The 20,818-nt window shown below is 47.2% G+C and overlaps 1 protein-coding gene across 8 annotated transcripts in view; it reads left to right on the top strand.

The window, feature by feature from the left end:
* Positions 1-17,336, top strand: part of NLRC5 (NLR family CARD domain containing 5) — a 51,110-nt gene extending 33,774 nt beyond the window's left edge. For 5 of the 8 annotated variants that reach the window (XM_052796439.1, XM_052796440.1, XM_052796436.1 and 2 more), the window contains 19 exons: positions 284-349; positions 851-934; positions 1,011-1,094; positions 1,698-1,784; positions 2,231-2,311; positions 2,873-2,956; positions 3,353-3,436; positions 4,091-4,174; positions 4,847-4,930; positions 5,023-5,106; positions 5,813-5,896; positions 6,845-6,928; positions 7,804-7,887; positions 8,983-9,066; positions 10,252-10,335; positions 10,504-10,587; positions 12,693-12,776; positions 13,894-13,977; positions 16,683-17,336. In XM_052796439.1, the coding sequence (XP_052652399.1) occupies positions 284-349; positions 851-934; positions 1,011-1,094; positions 1,698-1,784; positions 2,231-2,311; positions 2,873-2,956; positions 3,353-3,436; positions 4,091-4,174; positions 4,847-4,930; positions 5,023-5,106; positions 5,813-5,896; positions 6,845-6,928; positions 7,804-7,887; positions 8,983-9,066; positions 10,252-10,335; positions 10,504-10,587; positions 12,693-12,776; positions 13,894-13,977; positions 16,683-16,980 (1,792 nt within the window). In that variant the 3' untranslated portion in view covers positions 16,981-17,336. Of the gene's footprint in view, positions 1-283; positions 350-850; positions 935-1,010; positions 1,095-1,697; positions 1,785-2,230; positions 2,312-2,872; positions 2,957-3,352; positions 3,437-4,090; positions 4,175-4,846; positions 4,931-5,022; positions 5,107-5,812; positions 5,897-6,844; positions 6,929-7,803; positions 7,888-8,982; positions 9,067-10,251; positions 10,336-10,503; positions 10,588-12,692; positions 12,777-13,893; positions 13,978-15,067 lie in introns of all 8 variants that reach the window. The other 3 variants (XM_052796441.1, XM_052796442.1, XM_052796438.1) reach the window with 2 other exon arrangements.
* Positions 17,337-20,818: the final 3,482 nt, after the last annotated feature.

The raw sequence follows: 20,818 nt of genomic DNA, 5'->3' as shown, positions 1-20,818 counted from the left end.
CCCAGAGCTTGGCAGAGACGAAAGGAGGCAGACAAAAGCAGGGCAGATGAGGATTGCTTCTCCAACCACCAATGCTGCCTTATGCCAATTTAGCATTAGCAAAACCTTATTGAAGCATTTCCCTGGGCTGGTTTATTGTAGGGAGAGGTGACCTGGGCCAGGTACCTCTGTCACTGCTGCGCTGTGTTGCTTTGTGCACTTTGATGTATTGTTAAATTCTGACTGCTGGGAAAAATTGTCATTTTCCCTCCAAATCTTACACTCGCGTGTCTTCTCTGTGCAGTTTGTGCTCCAAAGCAACTTTAATCATCAAGTTTACAAGCAGAGATGATCCGAGAAAGATTTTGAGGTAATGGTACAGATTTTTTTTTTGGTGATTTCTTTGACAAAGGTGGTATCCTTTTTCTAGGGACAAGGCAGACAAAACCTCTTGCAGCCCCTAGCTCCTGGCATGGTGATATTTTACACTAATAGATAATACATTTCCTTTGGTTCACCTTCTGAGAAGAGCTTTCTCACATCACAGAGAATCCCACATCCCTTTCTCTCACTGCTTCCCCACTGACTGTTCCTCACCTAGGAACCTGTAGGCATGCCTACAGTCCCTGTCACAGGACAGGGTGCTGCAAAAAGCTGCACCATTAGCATACACATATGCTGTATCAGAACATCTCAACAGATGCTCTTGAAGTGTTGTCACAATCTTTTCTGGAAGCCCTGCAAGGCATTTAAGGTTTTGGTGCCATCCTTCTTTCTCTGTGGGGAAAGGGTGTGATGCCTGAGATTTCTGGGTCAGAAAGCCTGAACTGTTTGTAAGGAACTAAGACTATTGTCTTTCACATCCTTTCAGACTCGCAGAGTGCAACTTTCAGCCAGAGCACTTGGAAAAGTTGTGCTTGCTCCTGGAGAAGTGTACTGGTCTGACAGAGTACATGTGAGTTAATGGCTGCTTGGACCTATTTGGGTGGGCTTGTTTGCAAGCCGTTCATTACAATGACCTTCGGTTCCAGATCCTCAAATAACAACGTGACAGTCCAAGCTGCAGAAAGGCTTCTGCATTCACTGAGGAAAAATCCGGGTCCTCTGAAAATCAGGTACTGTGTCACTGCCGTTTTAGATCTGAGGCTGGCCTGATCATCTAAGATCTCCTTTCATCAAAACCAAAAGTGAACTGTGCTTCTTCCAAAGATAGGTAGCATTGGCCTGAGAAATTCCTATGGGTGACTCTAAGTTACTGGTATTTCGGCTTTATCTCCTTGATTTCTACTAAGCATCATGTAAAGCTGTGGCCATAAACTGTGCTGCTTCTGCAAACCTCTACCTGCTTTACAAAGAAGGCTGCTATTTCTGGTGAACACATTCCTACTGTGTCCTCGCCAGAGCATCCCACAGTTCACCTGGGTAACAAATTCTTCACTTCTCCAAAATGTGTTGCATTAGAACACAAGGGCCAGGCTCCCTCTCATTGCTGTCAGTGGTAGGCAGGCAGGAGGGAAGTTGATGTTTGTGTCCTCCTCTGCACAGAAGCTGGGCTGCTTCTCTGTTCCCAGTTTGCACCCTGTTTCCTATGTAGACCTTACTCTGATGAGCAAAGCAGCCTATCTGTGTATATTAGAGTGCTGAGCACTCAGCTGACAGAGGCAGAGATGGATCCATGCATGCGAATAAAGCAAAGGTGCCTATATTCTGCTTTGCAGCATAGAGGAGCCATGGGTAGGTAAAGAAAGCGTCACAAAGCTTCTGGAGCTGGCTGTCCAGGCCTGTGGAAACATAACTGAGATTACGTAAGTAGCACCTCAAGTTCTGGTAACTTTTAGATATTTTCTTTTAGCCTGATACTTTTAAGGACATGGGATTGGAGTCAGCACTTGCTCTTCTGTTCTTTATTCTCTGTGTCCAGTGCATTTGTAAGCCATTAGCCAACTTGAAGCAAGTTTGACCCAAATGTCTGGTGGGTAGAAGTGCTTAGAAGGTTTGTGGTCGCACACCTTAGTAGGTGTAGCAGAAAGGAGACCATGTTCCCGGTCTCCCTTGGGAGAAAAGGTGCCCAGATTAGGCTGGCTTTGGAACTAGTTTAAATATTGCAGACCTCTTCAGAGATGGGTGGTTAGGATTCATGCACCAGCATAGTCCTGTGCCATCCAGTCCTGAGTTTTCTCCTGGAAAACAGCATTTGCTCTCCCTCAAGAGTTCATAGGCTTATGGTGTTCTCTAATCTCTACCTTTCCAGGATATGTAAAGATAAAACCCTCTTCCAATTAGGCATAAAGTTCCCACACTGCCTGGAGAAGGTGGAATCAGTCGTTAGCAGGTGAGAAAGTGACTATTTGTCCTTATTTTCTGCTTATTCTGAAACTCATCATGGTATGAAAAACATCTTCAGAGTGTCTGAGGCTCTAGTCTCCATGGGTTCAGTCTCAGAGTGCCTCTGTGCCACATGTCCAGAAGGAACCTTATTCACGTGCATGTGTCTTTTGGGCCACCCTCCTCCAGGCCCATACTGGACCTGCATGAGGTAAAAAAAATCTGCCTACCTTTCCCACAGGACCAGGAGCACTCAGGAGACATGAGCACTTTGAAGACTCTTAAGACATGCTGGCTTCTGCATGAATGTGTAGAGAGAGAACAGCCTTAGTGTCTTTTTCCCTTTGTGTAGCTGAAGAAGGCGGCAACTGTCTTCTCGTGCCATTGGGGATGGGCCGTGTTTCTCTATAGTGGACTGTGGTGTAGATGGGACATAGCAGGAGAGGCCAGGGAGGGCACTTGCAAAGCTCTGATCTGTTCCTAAGCCTGGCCCTAAGGGGCACCAGACGCTGTAGTGGGTGTCTGCTGATCATCACTGACAGTTGTGTTGTGTGTTTGTATCCTGCAGATTGCATCTGTACAAGCCAGGAATCAAGCATGCTTGCTTCTACCAAAGGGTTCGTGAAAAATGTGCTCAGCTTCAGGAATTGAGGTGAGTTGACAGGCATTGTAGAGGATTTTTTTGGGAAGGTAGTAGCTTGACTTTGTGTGTGCAGGAGAGCACACATCAGGGCAGGGGAGAGGCCACTGCAAGGTTGCAGTCCTTGCCCTCTGGGTCCCCTTCTTAGAGTGTTTGGATGGAAAATAGAAAAGACCCATAGACTGAGTGGCTTCCTGGGGTATTCTTTGAAGGCATCTAAATCTCTCCCCTGTGCCCAGATAACCCATCCTCTCTTGTCGTGGCTGGGAGCTCCCATGGGACCTCGCCAAGTATCAATGTTGTGACACTTCTTCAATGTCCCAGCACCACTATGCTTTAGTTGTGGGCTTCATACAGACCTTTCGTCATCAGTGGACATAGCCCAGATCTGTTGTTCTGTTCTTGCAGATGGTCTCATGTTGAGCTCCACAATGATGAAGCAGAAATGCTAGTCAGGATTTTGCTACCTCTTCCAGAGCTGAAGAAGTTTGGGTATGTCCCCGGCTGTGGTCTTTTCCACTTCTTTGTCGTTTGCTCAACCCTGTGCCTCGCCCTGATCCTCTCTGAAACAGTCTTTGTCTGGAATACGTCCATGAGCTCTGTGATCTCTCCTGAGCCTTGTCTAGGTTGTAAACTCAACAGCTCTCTGCAGTTCATGCTGAAGGTGGTTATAGGGGCACCATGTGCATGTCTTGAGGTTTTTTCCTCTCCCCTTTTTTGACGTGAAAGCAATTTGAGACTGAAACCTTGGCTCTTGTTTACATTGTAGATAAGTTTATACTACCCTACTGTGTAAAAGAGGTTTTTCTGGTATGAATAGCATTCAGTCCTTTTCACAGCCCTCTTCAACTGCCTGTAAGTGAGAGACAGGCTTATAAAGGCCATCTCTGCCCAGTGAAATGCTGGGGGTTGGTTGGCCCAGGCAGGGACTGTGCTGTTTGGTACATGTACATCCTGTGAACATCTCTGAACTACCTCGTCCTTGTAGTCCTGTGCGTGGGAGGTGTGGAAATCTCTCAAATTTACTGGTCCCTGATGTCTATGCTGGCTGGGGTTTGGGACGGGGCAGCTTGTCTGTCAGTGAAGTAAACTCCTCTCTCTAAGTGTGCTGAGACCTGACCTTATTTGATCCTTGCTGTTTTGCAGGCTGACCTCTAGCAGTATTATGCCAACTGGAACTGATTACTTGATCACAGGCTTGCAGAATTGCCAGGCCATTGAAGAGCTCAAGTGAGTGTGTTGTTACCAGGCTGTCCAGAGTCTGTCATGTCTTTCCAGAAGCTTTAGTTAAACTACAGCCTCTCTTCTGCCTTTACTGTGGACGGATGTAGTTTTCGTGATGGCTGGAGGACTTCAGATAGGGAAGAAGCAACAATTCCTTTTTATTTGCAATGAACAATGAGTGAGAGATAGAGATCAGTAGTCTGTGGCAGGGAATGTCCAGTGGAGAAATCAAGTGTTTTGGTAGTGGTTTTTGCATGGATCTTTTCCCAGGTGGGAGGCAGTGTTTCCCGTGCAGCAATCCCAGAGCCAGCATTTTATTCAGGGAGGATGATCAGGTGGCCTGCACACAGAGATGGCTTTTCCAGGCACCTACATGTGAGGCATCCTTCTGTTACGAAGTGCCGCTGTTGTGAGAGCTTTGCCATCTTGTGGTCACAGTGGCACCTTGCTCCATGACAGGCTGGGTTCTTGCTCCAGAGGTTTGGGATTCTCTTGGTATTTTATCAGGATCCAAACACATCCAGTAGAATTGCCTTAGCGAACAAAATTGAAAACTATTCACAGGGACTAGAATACACTCCCACTTCTCTTCCACCCTTTTTCTGCTCTCCTGTGCTCCGAGTGCTCACATGACTGCCTGTGGGTAGTTAGTTGTTCCTGTGTTATTTCATCTTTTAGCCTGGGCTACATGGAACTCAGCAGTTCTGCCATTCCTAAGCTTGTGCTGGGATTTCGTGAAATGCCATCTCTGAAAAGGCTTATGTAAGTATGTGACTGCAGCTTGCCCCTAGCCTGGCTTGTGATACTGAATAACAGGATCTTAATGTCCATTTTCCTGGGGATGTTGTTTCCAGCTTGAACCATAACAATATTAGTAATGATGGCTGCTCCAGACTCACAGAAGCCTTGAGGAATATGCACTACGTGGAGGAAATCAAGTAAGTTTCTTCTTTCTTGCAGTCTCTCATCAGCAGAGGTGACCACTAGTGTCAACATTTGCAGAGACCCAGATGTGCTTATACACGATGTTGTAACAAAAACAGGGAGGTTACAAAATGCTCATGTATGAGGTACCTTGGGCTAGAGGAAATGGGAGCTTGATGTTCAGAAGAGGAGAATTTGGTCTAACCCCACTCTGCTGCAGTCATGTAGAAAATGGATTAAACAGCCCCTGGATGTAAATCTTCCCTGGAATCCCTGGGATCCAGAACAGGGCCAGAGGTCCCCTTCTCTCCTCAGAGAGCCTTAGACCCAGTACTTCCCCACTCTGAAAAGATCTGAATCTAGAGCCAACCCCAGGCTTGCTCTGCTTTTTTTCCTCTGTCTAGCCAGATGATGTGGATTCTCCACTGTAGTAGTTTGGAAAATAATAACGACCTGTTGCCTGTCTTGGTATTCTGGTTGAAGTAATTTCCCACCTATTAACAAGATTCAGTGATTTTGATTGTTCTCTGCAAATTTTTTTAATGCCTTATTAACAGCTATTAGTCTTTCATGAGGTAGTTGAGACAAGCAGCTCTTTTGATTCTGCTGCCAAGGTCAGAGGTGTCATCCAGCAGATGGGAGACATTAAGTAAGATCTCATACTTTGCCTGGTGCTTAGCATTTTCCTTTACAACACAGCCTTTCTTCTCTTCTTTAAAGTTTAAGCCACAACAACATTGGAGATCCAGGCCTGATGAATTTAGCTGCTGTCCTGCTGGAAATGCAGAACCTGAAGAGAATCGAGTGAGTCCCTTTGTTTTGTTTGCAGCGATTTCGGTTATGGCCACAGTTGGTGGGGAAGCCTGCATAAGAAGCCCTTTGCCACCTTCATTTATACAGTGTTCCGTCTTCCAGTTTTCAATGTCATTGAAGACCTGATACAAAGTCTACCAAACCAATGGAAGGTGTTCCCTCTGCTGCCCTCCCATGTACGGCTGGGACTGGCAATGACTCTTTCTGCCAGTGCAGAGACTCTCAGAGAGTGAAGTTTACAGCCATGTCCTTGTGGAGTCACCCCCAGACACAGCAGTGGGCATCTGCCAGCCTTCGCTAGCTGTTTGAATGGAGAGATCTCTGGCTCAGTTGTGTCCTGGAAAGTAAATCTGCAAGCTTGTGGGGAATCATACAAGTCTCAGATCCACGCAGCACCTGTCCTCGGGCTATGTAGGGTTCCCAGTGTGGTGGCCCCCAGTGTTGCTACACTGCTTTCTTTTACTAGTGGATATAGAGGTGAAATTGAGAATTTGTCAAAACGAGGACACAGTCTCTAGACAAGGCTCTCTGAGAGATATGAATTCAAACTGGCCCTTCTCCAAGGGAACAGAAATTAAAGCATCCAGGCTGTTTGTTAGGCTCAGCTCTGGGGTATGCCTCGTAATATTTTGAAATAAAAACCTGGAAATTACTTGAACAAGAAAAGGAAATCCCCAGTTCTGTCTGGGAGAGGGAAAACTGTTCCTTCCCCCCAGTACCTGCAGGGGCAGGAGTGACTCAGTACTTGACAAAAAAACACTACAAATCCCCAGGCCATTTTCCAGAGACCTGTGTCTCTGAACACACCACTGCAGCCCTGTGTAGCCCATTGATGCAGTGACCCAAGTCTCCCATCATGCCAGGCAAACAGTGAAATATCTTAAGCTGGTACGTTCTGGTTCTTACTCAGTCACTGAGAGTCTTTCATGCTTATTTTAGCCTTTCAGGGAACAGTCCTAGTCCTGCTGGAGGGGAAAAGCTGATGGAAGCTCTTGCCTATTGCAAGCACATCGAGGAGTTACTGTAAGTGTTTCATTTCCAATGTCCCTTCAGGAAGCTGGGCAAAAATCAAGGCAAAGAAACCACATCTAATCTGGCTCCAGTAAAGCCAAAACCATTTCTACCACTGATTCTTACAAGTGCAGGGTAAAAACTCATAGCCACATGGGATGTGTGGTGCTGGGTTTGGGAGGTTTGGGGATTGCTTGTTCACTGCAATCTCTTGGAGATTCTGAAGAACCATACAGACTGCATCAGTGGGGAAGAGATGAATCTGCTGTTTAATAGCAGTCACAGGCTGTTTAATAGTATCACAGGCATATGGGCTGTGCAGTGCCTGTGTTGCCTAAGAAATCAGCATCAATCTATATGGCTGCAGAGATGGGGGGAAGATGACAGATAGAGGCTTTACTCGGCCAGATTTATTATCAGTTATTCCATTGCAGACTGGTTTATAGAACAAACGTGTCACTGCCATATTAAAGAAATAAAATAATAAAATAATACTAAATCAGAAAAAGTTATTTCTGTTACGGTTAAAATGCTGGAGCTATTCATATAACCTTCAGATTACAGCATACCGGACTAAGGGCATGTATTAAAAAGTGCAATTTTGGTGTAATTTCAGCTCAGGACAACCTAGTCAGGAAGGGAGATCAGTGTGCTCCTGAGAAGTGGAAGTCAGTTTTACTTCCCTGTTTAACTCCTACTGCAGGATTACAAAACCTCGTTGTTCTTTCCTCCCATTCCTAGTGTCCTTTGAATCATGGACATTAGTTCCTTTCAGCATAGTCCCATGCACGTGGAATGGAGGTCACAGATACATGTGGGTGACACACAGGTGAGGAATGAGGCTCTGTAGTTCACTGTAAGTAACATTTCATTTCTGCTCCTTCCAGGCTGTCAAGGAATGTTTTTGGAGACAGGACAGCAGTGAAACTTGCCCTCTGTCTGCCTCACATGACCAACCTCAGGATCCTGCAGTAAGTGTCAGCCTCTGCCCCAGGAAAGCTGGATATCCTGGGAATATGTGGGATGGTTGAAAGAAGGCATGGAAAAAGGCGTAGACTGCAGTGGTGCACTGGTCTCCTGTTTAGACATTATTTTAAGTGTCTCAGGATTGAGAAACCCTCCACAGTTACTCTGTTGCTTCGAGTCATATCAACTATTCTTGCATAATCTCTTGCAGCGTTAACTTTAGAGATGAACCAGGCACTGTATATACAGTAAAATAACCCTTAAAATTGGTTTTGAGTATGTTAGCTCCTAATGCCTGTGGCTGTCCTCTTGTTCTGGTGTAATGTAAGCATAAATATGAGCACCTTTTGTAGTCCCTCACTGTTTTGTGCAGGCACCTCTGAGTCATTTTTCCCCCTGAACTCAGTGGTATATATTATATTTTTAAACCTTTTATGGGAGTCTTTCCAGGGCTCTAACATGTAGGACTTTCTCATCCTGTTTTACAGTAGCAAAGCAAGAAATTGGTGAGCTGAAAGAGCTCACTGGGCTCAGTTAGCCTAGTGGTATGTTTTCCAGCCTGTGTCTAAGGTATCATCAAAAGATATCTTAGATGAGGAATCCCAGTGGTGGGAGACTTCAGTCCTCTGGGTAGGTTCTTGTCTCACTGGAAAGGTGTTGGGAAATCTGCAGACATGAGGTCACATCCACTCTTTGTTCTTAAGGCCGTTCCTCACTCATCTCAAACTGATCCCATGTGCACAGAGCTGGAGACAGACTCCCGGTGGTACTATGCAGCCTTTGCTTTTGCAACAACTGGCTGATTGTGCTCCTTTGTTGAGAGCATCGGCAAAACCACTGGACTTGCATGTCCTTAGCCCAGGTGTCACTGGCAGCAGCAGGAGCCATGTGACATGTTAGCCACATTGCTGGCCCCCACTGTTGCCTCCCTGTTTTCCAGGCCCCTTTGTTAAGACTAATCTACAAGGGTCCCAGGTTTTTACCAGCACTGGGTGCTCATTCAGAAGATGTAGCGGTTACCTTCCTAGCAAGTTAAATATGAGCTTTTGTTACAGCTTTATTCTAAAATAATCCTCCAATGCTTATGTTTCTTTTGTTAGCTTGCAGAACAATAACATTGGGCCTGCAGGAGGGATGGAGCTGGCCAGAGCCCTGGTGGTGTGTGAGCTGCTAGAAGAGATAAGGTAGGCCATGGCAGGTGCACTTGGGATGGTGCCAAACATATGGACTGGTATCACTCTGCAGGTGGGAATCATTTCAGCTCACAGGCCTGAGGCTGTCAAGTAGGCTTTTTCCATGCTCAGGGTGACTCTGCAGAGGGCAATCCCTCCACCCATCCTAGACACTTTTTGTAGGATGAGAGGAGACACTCTCTGAACGTCACTGCAGTGCACTGCCTGTGGGGCAGCTTGGATCATTTTAGATGTTAAACCTTGTCTGCCAGTGCTGTTTGCAAAGCTTCGTGTAGCCACGTGCCTTTGAACTACTGTATGCAGTAACCTGGGGAGCAGTAGAATTTCTGAATATGGAACTGAAAGAATGGAAGTGATGTGAATTAACTCTTTCTGCTGCATCCTTGATGCTACTGTTCTTTGTTATGTGTTTATTTATTGTGATATGTTTGTTATGTGTTTTTATTATTGTTATTTATTTATTTATTATTTGGACAATGCCCTTAACAACATGCTTTAGCTTTTGGTCAGCCCTGAATTGGTCAGGCAGTTGGACTAGATGATCACTGTAGGTCCCTTCCAACTGAAGTTATTCTATGCTATTCTATTCTAGTCTAGTCTAGTCTTAGATAACAAGATGAATTAGGGTATTGGTCATTGAAGTGTGAGAGATGTGAGAGCAGCAGAGGTATTGCCATGGCTTGTGTTTGCTGGTAGTTGAGAACAGAGCAGCATACCCTGATAAAGGCTGGAAGGCAGTTACTGCTGCCCCCTGAGTCTTTGAGAGCCATGTCTTCTTCCCACTCTCCCTTACCGTCATTTCCTCTCAAGTCACACCAGTCATTAACTCCAGTATAACTTGTTATTTCCAGTTTCACGTGCAACACATGATGTGCTGCAGGTCTGTCCATCTTGACCGTTGATATAACCCCACATTAGTGTCTGCAAGCAATTCACTGCTGAATGGACTTACATTGCAAGTTAGAGCAGGGCTGTCATTTCCATTTTACCAAGCAAGGAGTTGACCCTAAGTTGCCATGTGCCGATCTGGCTTGTCCCTGCTGTCTAGAGTCCTCACTTAGTCCGGGTTCTAGTTATTGACTTGCTAATTCACATAGTTATGTTTTGGTGATGGCTTTTCTCTGACTGTACCTGCTTTTTCTGCAGCAACTCAAAGCTTCTCTATTACTCTTACAGTTTATCAGAAAATTACCTTGGGGAAGGAAGTATCCATGCCCTGTCTGAGGGGCTGCCATGCTTTGAACACCTCCGGAAGATCGAGTGAGTACCAGGGCACTGAAGGCTGCTGGGGCAGAGCATGGCTGGCTTTGTTTGTAGCATTTCCAGGGCGGGAGGGCAGCAGATGGTGCTGATGCTGGTGCCGTATTCCCCACCGGTTCTGGCACCAGCACATTGTGCCCTCTGTTTTTTCTCTCCCTGCTGCTTCAGCTTGAAACTCTGTGGAGTCACTGATGATGCTTCAAAATCACTTTCTCACGGCTTCCGACAATGTCCTTCCATGGAGGAGATAATGTGAGTGTGGGAATGGATGGGGAGACCCTTCAACATACAGGTCACTCTTGGTTTAATGTCTGCTCCTGTTTTCAACTGCAGTATACTTCTGATCCTGCTAAATACTTATTGATACTTACGACTAAGTAATTCTTAGTGATAAATTTACTAGTAATTTACTAATTAACTCAATTTACTCCTAAAAATTTCCTGGTATAACTAGCAACTTATTGGAAGCTGAACGTGAAGAGCTGAACAGAATATGGAGGAAAATACTCATCTTCAAACTCTGCCCATTATCCTTGGTCTTTCAGCATCTGCTTTGCGAGGCAGGACAGATTCCACATCTTGTTCTCCATGGTCCAAGTCTTGCCTCCATTTTTTTAAAGATGGCCACAGTTGGCACTCAGAGCAGAGCAGGAGCTTCTCTGTGTAATCGTAGGGGCTGAACTGAGAGCTCAAAGCAAAGTGAATTCAGTCTGTAGATGAGCAGGGTGTGCCACCAGCTGCAATCTCACTCTCCACACTGGAATAAAAGGGTTGCTCTGATGTGTGGATGTTTAACGTGTTTTCAATAAACAGCATAGATGGGCTAACTACTGACATGTCTTCACCTGCCCAAGAGAACCTCAGCGAGCAGCCTGCCGGGAACCTGCTCCAGCTTATGTCTTTTTAAAAGCAATTTGCCCTGTTGCACTAAAGGGACCTTAACTTTAATTGTAGTACCTAAGATCCCATGGAGTCAGCAGCAGTCTCATCAATCCTGAGCTACTGTTGCTTTAATGAAGACTAACACTGCCTGAGGTGCTGGCAGGGTACAGACCTCCTATGCTGAGATCACTCCTCTATCAGGATATAGATCTGTGAGACCTAGGCTCTCTAGTCATCTCTGCTGTGGCCAGCTGAGTAACACCTGATTGTCATGCTTCTCTTACATGCCTCAGTTCTGCAAAGTACTTACAGATGGTTTGAGGAAAATGATGCATGGGTCATAAGCTTACCAGACTTTCCTCTCCCTCCCCCAGAAGGTATTTGTGTGGAGATCACAGATCTCTTAGGACTCAGGGCATTAGGTCAAAGCCAGGATTTTATTGCCAGACCCATGAGAGGTCTGGCAATAATCCAGTGGAGCAATGGGATGAGTAAAGCAATATTCAGTGCATACGTGTGTCGCTTGCAGCATGGCACTAAGACTAGTTAACCATGTGGGGAGTTACTACTCCTGAATTACTAACAGATAGGCAGATTCTCCTTTAACAGTAGTGTTGGGAGTCTTGTCTTGTCAGCGGAGGCATATGTGAGTTCTGTCATTGGGAAATCTGAGTGATGCAGCGAGCAATATGCTGATACCCATGAAATGCCAGAACAGGCTGTGAACTTGTTTGGTGGACGGCCCTAATTCTTAAGCTGGATCCTGTCCTGCTTTTTCTTAGTTGCTGGCTGGGGTTAAACCACAACAGTCCTACACATGATACAGAAATTCTGGAGTTTCTCAGACTTGGGTAGAGGTATGGCTCTGTGGGGTGGCCCCAGCTGAGTATGATGGTGAAGCACTGATGGTGCCGTGCTAGGTTTCTGTTTTCCAGGAGAGAGGGAAATGGCCAAGCTGTTCAGCCAGTGGCAAAGAAAGGATCTGAAGAATTTTCTCACATGCTAATGCACCAGAAAATGAAAAACCTAGCCTTTCAAAAGCCCTGTAAGCTATCCCTTGAAAGAGCTCAGAGTCAAAAGGCAGCTTTAAGAGCAGGTCGGAGCGACACCTTAGCTGCTGCAATAGTTTAACACCATCAGCACAAGGAGGAGTTGTCCTGGGGTAAAGCTGTGTGCTCTGCAGTCATTTCCATCTTTCGCATCTCATTCCCTGGGCCTGCAGGACTCCAGAGGGCACAGGCCACTGTCCCTAGGCTCTGTGATGACACTCCCTGGTGTCTTACCATACATGGACATATGTGGTAAAACTGAGGAAACGCCTCAAAATTAAGCAGGGGAATGTTTACCTGCCGTGATAAGAGGGTGATAAGCTCTTGTAAACCAGCTAATCTATGAGGGGGTAGTACCATAGCACTGCTGTTGTTCCCCTTGGGTTTATCGACTGACTCACAGTTGGGATTTGTTGTCTGTCTTAGACTGTCTTGGAATGCCCTTGGAGATGGAGGAGCCCGAGAGCTGGCCAGTGCTCTCCCAGGGATGGAAAAGCTGAAGATGTTAGAGTGAGTACAGCCCTGAGAGCAACCCCAGGAAGACGACTTGTTTTTCTGTTGTTGAGCCTGCAACCACAGCACTTCCAAAAAGGGGACAGATGTTAGGAACAACAGATAAGCTTTTGCAGTTCAAATTCTTGCTTAGCATTCTTGCCGCTTGCACCAAGGGCCAGCCTTGTAGACAGCGCACAGAGGCACTTTTTATTTAAGGTGTTTGCAGTGTAGGTATCTAAGCAGAAGCTATCTGTGAAGGCCTCCTGTTTGAGTTAGGGAAGACAAACCGGTATTTCTAGGGCATGAGTCGTATCATCTAATGACCTCAGGTGAGCTGCTTCCTGCAAGCTTTTTCTTCTGTTCAGTGCCTGGCATGGTCTAGATGGGTACCGCGCTCAGAGAGCCTTCCTTTGTGAAAACCTGCAGCAAGGCAAGCGATCCATCCCCAGGATGGAGCAGCCCAATTGTGGGTGTTGGGCCATAGGAGCTCACAGGAAGCTCAGATATGCAGCTCCTGTGCCAGATCTGCAGTGCAACCAGCAGCTGGGGTTGATGTCACCAGTTTATGCACTGGCCTGGTGGCGTCACAGCCTAGTGCTGTTCCATGGGAGAAGCTGTCATCTGCTCAAGAACTGTTCATGGAGTTTTCCTCCCCTTGGCCCTTTGGAATACATGGCATGTATCTTCCATCTCTCGGCTGTATGAAAATATTAGTCTGTGGGTCATAGGGTCAGGAACTGAGTTTTTTTTGTCTTGGGCAGGGAAACTACATAGTAGAGCCTGGCTGTTTTACAGGTACAAGCAGGAAGGTTGTGTCTGAAGCAGGAGGAGTTGTTACTAGCATTTTTTGGCACCAAGTTTGCAATGGGAACTATTAGAGTGCTCCAAGGGCAAGAGATCTGCTTACAAGTTCTGTTGTAGAAGGAGGACATAGGGAGCAATGCATATGCGCCTCTTGCATAAATAGAGCCACGGTCATAAAGAAGAGGCTGATGTAAGTTGTATGGCATTGCAGTGCTTGTGCAAAAGTGTAACTCTTCTGGGACAGGAGAAGGAACCAGTGATTATTCAGCTGTTTTCCACTCTTGATTTGATTTTGGATTTTAAAACTCTCTTTTTGTTTCTAAAACAGTCTGGAGAAAAATCGCATTGGCACCCGTGGAGCCACAAAACTAGCAGAGGAGCTTGCCAAGTGCCCGGAAATTCAATTCATAAGGTGAGCAGGTATCACGGAGCTCTCTGGCTGGGTATCGGCTCAGCAAGGGGAAGTCAGGGTGACCAGTCTTGGGACAGACATGACCCACGCTGGCCTGCTGCCCTGGCTTAGCTGGCATGGAATAGGGTTTTGCAGGGGACGCAGATGCAAGCCAGGTAAGCCGAGGGTTTTCTAGGCCAGCTCCACCCCCTCAGAAAGTCCTGGGAGAAAGGGACTGAAAAGCTTACTGGCTTTAAATGAGGTAAAAATGAAGACCCAGTTGGTTGCATTTTTTCCTGTAAGTTTTCTTTCTCCCATTACATCTGATTGCACTTCCGAGATACATTCCTGCCCTGTCCCACTCTGTCCTGGGATCCATATCTTGCAGATACTTGAACACCTGATTTTTCCCACTCTTTCTTTGTCATTGCTTCTCCAAACCCTGTGTATCAAACTCCACTAGAAACCTCTTGTAGGAGAGACCCACTCATCCTTCACTCATTTGAAAATTGACTCTTCCAAGAGTGCCTCTGATAACACAGGTCCTAGAGCCAGGTGTCTGCTCCTACTTGAGCTGTATCTTTGGCCCAAAATAGGCTCAGCCTTCCCTGATAGCGAGAGCAGCCCGCGAGCAACCACTGAGGAATGTTTCTGGTCCTGGCTGGAGCTTGGGGCCCCTCAGATTGGTGGGCACACCACAGTGCACAGCACAGTCCCTTTGACTCCTTGGGGCACTCTCCTTTGCATGGTAGAATCCCAGTATGGGCAGCTTTGGGGTAGACTCCACCAAATGAGGTAGATGAAGAAGGATGGCTCATGTAAATGAGGTTGCTTGTGTGTAACTCAGTTCTTCCTCCGCTTTCTGAGATCCTAGTGGCCTGAGGACTTTTCAAAGCCTTAATCTGTCTCCCTAGCTAGAAAAGTGGGTCCATTTCAGGGGGCAGGCAGCTGCTGGGTTGCTGTTGTGTCGCTGAGATATGGCCATACCTCACTCCTGTCTCACTGTCGGAGCTGCTTTAATGAAAACCCAAAGCTGCCTCTTCCGCTGTCTTCAGCATGCCACCTCCTCACTCACCATACTTAGTCCTAAGTATGTTTGCTGTTGTTGTAGGCTGTGGGACAATCCAGTGCCCAGGGACCTTGCTGAGAATTTGACAAGCCAAGACCCAAGGCTGTGTTTCTCTTTCTACTAGCAAAGAAGAGCCCTTGCCTGACTAGGAATTGCTCTCTGTCTCCCACTGCCCTCAAAAATTGCACTGAAGAACCCAGGAATTCAAAGTTCCTACAATTAAAAACTGTAACTATTAGGTCTTCCTTCGCTGCACTGAACCAAGTGTGAACACTTAGTGGCATTTCGTTTCTTGTGAGATTTTATAATATAAGACTGTAAATAATCGCTGCTGAGCAGGCAGTGTTCTTGGTGTAAAAACACTGAAACTCTCTTCAAGAGGATGAGATGCATCTGCTCAGGCATTCAGAAAGCCAGCGGAGTATTTAATTATCTTCAATCAAGGTTACAACACCTACAGGGTGTTCCAATAAAAGAATGTACATCCTCCAGGAGAGGATTTAAAATTATTTACAAAATTGTAAACTGTTGTCCCTGTTACAAATGCACTCAAACAGGCTGTTTGAAAATTGTGTACAACTGTGTGTGAAATATCTCTATGATTTTTAGGCAAAAAATGGTAGGCAAAAAATGTGGTTTTGTTTGCTTCATAGCAGGCTCCTTTTCCTACAGAATTGCCTCAGTTTCCTAGTAGAAACTTCAGGACTTCTGAAATTTCAAATCATTGCCTGCAAATGATCAATATTTATACTGTGATAACATGGAAAGGCTGATGTCACCATAAATGTCAGTGAGAACCTTAAAGTACTGAGGTTGTAAAACAATTTGTAAGAAAACTGTGACTATTCTGTATGAGAGGATGTGTGCTACTGACTATTTTCATGTGGGGTTTTGTAGACCTTTGTGGGGTTTTTGGAAGACTCGATTGCACTAATCTCTTTGAGGTGAAGCGTGGGGTCAGTTAGCTTGAAATGCTGACCACATGATAGATCCTTCAAGCCTCTGCTATCCTGAATCCCAAAGCCTGCGTGTCACTGGGCAATGGATGTTGGACCTGTGGGAACTGGAGGGAGAAGATCCCAAACACCAAGTTTGCTGCTCAGCGGAGGAGACAGACTACAGCTGCCCCTTACACATGTGGAACACCAGTTTGCATTGCAGGAGCATGGCCACATCATTCTCATTATTTATTAACTTGTGTTATAATGTTTTCCTTACATGTTTGTGCTGTAAATATTTAATCCTTGTGGTGGATTTATTTATGGAATTTTGTTTGCAGCAGTGTTTGCCTGGGGAGACAAAACTGATCTGATTTGGGCAGGGCAGGCATTTGGAATAAGATGGAAATGCTGGTCCAGCAAACCTTTGGGCAGAGGATGTGGACAGCAGGCGCTTTTTACTCCTGCGGGAGCCACTGTCCTATTTAAAGATCAGCATTGGACTCTGTGAGATACTGGCATTGTTGCGTAGAGGTGGGATGCATTTTGCAGCGACTGTGCTCTGAAAATGATTTAAAAACAAGAAGAAATAAAAAAAGGTAGTGAAATTCCTTGTCAGGCCGTAATTCAATGAAGTAATCGAGTACCTGAGATTCAAACACTGGAATTTAGGAAAAGCTTCACCAAATGTGGCTTTTATTTTCATCCTGTATTTTTAGATCTGGTTTGCAGATGAAAATCTTCCCAGCGCCCATCAGGAAGAGTGTGGCAACAAAAGGCAGCGTCATCATGTACCGAAAGGTGTCTCGATGCCCTCAGCTCTTCACAGCTTTCAAGGTGAGCGTGTTTGTCAGCTGGGCTCTTCTCGGGCCCTGGTCTCCCAGGACTTCTTTTGGAAATATAAGAGATTGGACAGAGTTTGCAGTAACAGTCCATTTTGGTCCAGACTATGAGCTGAAAATTCATTTTTTCCTGCATTTTAAACATCATTTTAGTAGGACTATGTGTGATAAATGACAGAGGCTGAGTTTTACTCTGTATGAAGAAGGAAAGTACTGGGATTGGACTTCTTAATGCACTTTGTGATGGCCGTTTTGTCATCTTTGGTAGCAACCAGAGCCAGAGCTTTTTGCTATTACCACAGGCCCAGGCATCAGGGGAAAACCAAGAAAATATCACTGTCAAATGGATCTTCGTTCAGCTCCATTGTATCGTCTCCTGATGCCACCCACTCCTGCATTTGAATTTGTTCAGGTGTCACAATAATTTATTTTCCTCCTTTACTGGTGTGAAACATGCCTGCTTATTGTTTTTCCTCCTTTTTTGATGGGGAAAAATGTGCTTTAACTGAATAAATGAGAACACTGCTTTGATGAGTGCTTGACTTTTCAAGTCAGTGTTGTTTTCTGGGTCTTGGGTGCTAACCCTAAATGGCTGCCTTGTGTACAGCAGCCACTGTAGAGAGATCTCTTGGGTTTGGAGCACATCGTTGGATTGTTTTCCCTTGCAGTGAAATGAGCTATTTAAAAATAAATGAAACCTGAGATTTCCCCCCTGCAGTTGCCCTGACTCCTGAAGTTTGGAAGCATACATCTATGCCATGAGGTTTGCAGTAGTGTAACAAGGCATGCTACAAATACTGCTGCTGCTGCAGCACTTCTCTTGACTTGAGATGTTAAAGAGTGCCTCTGAAATCTAAATGCAGACCTGCATTTCTCAGGTTTTTCCCCAAATTCAGGATTAGCTCACAGACACACATCTGTCTGGCCTGAGAGAGCAGCCATCCCAATGGAAGCCAGGGAAGGGACTTGCAGGATGTCACGGTATCTTTTCCAGAACACCAGGTGTCAGCAAAACCCAAAAAATGGGAAGTGGTTGTCTGTAGTCCAGCAATTTTGGCTAAAACCGGGCTCTGTTCTGTATTTTGAGTGCATGGGTTGCATTTAAAAAAAAAAAACCAGAGATGTAGATTAAGTGGTACATGAAACACAACAATGCAATCGGTCCCTAGTTTGTTTCTTACATTGAATGCCAGGCACTTTTGGGCCACCCTTCCCCAGCGTGCTTCCCATTTTCATTGCGCTGCTGACATCTGTGTATCAGCTTACGGTCGTGTCTGAAAGTTTCCAACGGGAACCTGGAGACTTTGTCCAGTTTTGAGGGGTGAAATGAATCTTCTGGTATGCAGGAAGATGTGAGGCCATTGGGGATTGTGTGTGATGGCTGAATACCAAACCAATTCCCAAATAGATAATTAATGTGGGCCATTTTTAGAGCTGTTACTATTAGGTTTCAGATTTATCGCAGTCCAAAAATGGAAATGTATCAGGACGCTCCACACACCCCTATTGTTTCAGGCTGCCAGCAGTCTCCGGAAGACAATGTCTGAGCTAGTCGGTACTGGTTTCACACACAGAAGGGATTTTGCCCCCTGAGATCAGATCTTTAGAAAGAAATACTCTGCAGTAAATAAACAACTGCTGGAGGGCAGTGAGGAGCTTGGATTTTGTGCTAGGAGCCGGAGCCAGGCTGGGCTGGGCTTTTGCACACGATGGCTGCTGGTTTGTAGAGCTGGAAATGCAGCTGCCGTTTCCCCTCCACTAAAACCAGTTCCAGGTAGCGCTGAACCTGCTGTGACTTGATGACATCATGCTGGGCAGAAGAGAAAACACAGGAAAAACTGACTTTGGAGAAAATAGGCACATTGGCATTCATGAACTATTGGCTGCTTCTCCTGATTCCCCCAAAGTGACATTTTAAGCCACGGGCATGGAGGTAGGAGGGCAGGTCTGGCACAGACCCCACTTCTCCCACTGAATTCCTCTTTCAGGCACAACCTCGTCCCTTCCTGTGATGGTTTCTGGATGGGTTTACACAGAAAGAAGGATTTTGCTCCTAAAAACTAGGCGTAGCTCTTAGTTGGATGTTGCCTGTCATGTTGCTTGCACTGAGCAGGAGCATTCATGACCTGTGAGCCTGTCCTACGTCCCCTGCCCCGCTCCTGGGGTGCCAGGATGGGAACGGGGCTGGCAGAGGGGGGAACAATCTCATCGATGCTGAAACCTGACTCGGTGCCTTGAAACTCTTCAGCCTTTAACAGCTCAAGCTGCAGGAGAGGCCGGGGGGAATACGGGACTTGATTATTTTGCCCGTGATCTTTAAAAGCATGAACAGAGCCCATAGGAAAGGGCTCTGTACAAATAAAGATGGTTTATTTAATCTGAAGCCTCCGAGGGAGGTTTCCAGTCTTATTACCCTATCTCCATATCAAAAATATCTATATAAATATCCCTGATGCCTGATGATGTGTCTGTCAAGCCTCAGGTGAGGTTGCTAATAGTATGTTGGGTGCAAAGCCCGGTGGTACCAGGCTGGAAGGGAAAGCACGCCAGCTCCTTGGGTCGAGCAGGGTGGCGGCTAGGTGCGATGCCGGCCAGCTCGGTGGCTTGGGCTCCCCACCACCGCTTCTGGGGGGCCACGCATCAGGGGCCTGCCCATTTTCCTCGGTTAACCAGCTTTTTCCCCAGGGGAAGCGATGTCAGCAAACCACTGCGGGACACAAGGATCCTGACCCTGTACTGGTTTAGACAGAGTGATGCCAGCACAGAGAGCACCCACCCACACCAGCCGGGCAGGATGTGTCCCTCTGGCATCCAGGCAGCACCAACCCCCCCCAAACAGTGCTTTTTGGTTAAAAGAAAGGGGGGGGGTGTGGATCCAACAAAGTTCTGTTTTCATTGTAGCTGGGTGGATAACACGGAAAATAATTTTCCAGCCTTTCCGTGCCGCCCGCCCCCCCCCCCGTTCCGGAACGGGGCGGGGGGGGCGGGCGGTGATGGCGGGGGGCGGGCGGCGGGCGCGGCTGTGGGGAGGTGCTGAGCCCGCGGGAGCTGCTCGGCTCGGCCCGGCCCGGTCCGGCCCGCCGCGGTGAGTACCGGCTGCCCCCCGAGGATGCCGTGGGGATAACGGAGGGGGACGGGATGGATAAGGGGGGGCCGAAAAGAGAAGGGTCAGCCGGTTTGGCCGGGGGATGGTTGAGCCGGTCCCACGGCGGGATCGTTCCCCGCGGGTCGGGTGGGTGGCGATAGCTGGGCCGGGGGGAATGCATCGGCGGGGATCTCGGATATGCCGGCGGGAGGGTTGTGCTGGCCGGCCAGCATAAACCGCGGTGTCGGCCCCCGAGTGGGGACCTGCAGGGCAGTGTCCCCATCGGCTTGTCCCGGGGGTGTGTGGTGCCCTTTCTGCCCTCCATCTCCTGGGACAGACCCTCCTTCCCCTCGAACAGACCCTCCAACCCCTGGGACAGACACTCCATCCTCTGGGACAGACCCTTCAGCCCTTGGATCAGACCTTCCAACCTCTGAGACAGACCCTCCATCCCTTGGGACAGCCCCTCCATCGCTTTACACTCCCCTTCCCTGGCCCGGACCCCTCTGTTCCTACATGGTGTAAACGTTGTCCCGCCCGTCCCCGCTCTCTGTGCATCCGCATCCGCTCCTTAAAGATGCCAACCGGACGCGTGACCCCCCCCAAGCAAACGCCGGGGCCTGGTGGCTTCGCTCCCCAAAGCTGGGGATATTTGTTAGGGGTTTTTCCTGGCAGCTGCAGCAAGTGCCTCTCCTCCTCCTCCAGCATCGAGTTGCGGGGGGGATCTGGTGAGCTGAAGCCCGGGGAAGTGCAGAAGGGCTTCTTTGGGAGCTGTTTGCAGCCCGATGCTGCTCCAGCTGGTGGTGATATCCTTCGTGCAGTGTGTTTAGGGGGGGGATCAAGAGGGTTTATGCTTTTGGATGGGCTGCCCCTCTCTCCTCCTCTGCGCCCAGCAAGATGCCTCGTCCTCTGCGATAGCGGCGAGCGG

The sequence above is a fragment of the Harpia harpyja genome, chromosome 9, assembly GCF_026419915.1.
Source record: "Harpia harpyja isolate bHarHar1 chromosome 9, bHarHar1 primary haplotype, whole genome shotgun sequence".
Lineage (NCBI taxonomy): Eukaryota > Metazoa > Chordata > Aves > Accipitriformes > Accipitridae > Harpia > Harpia harpyja.
This window is presented reverse-complemented; position numbering and strand designations above follow the sequence as displayed.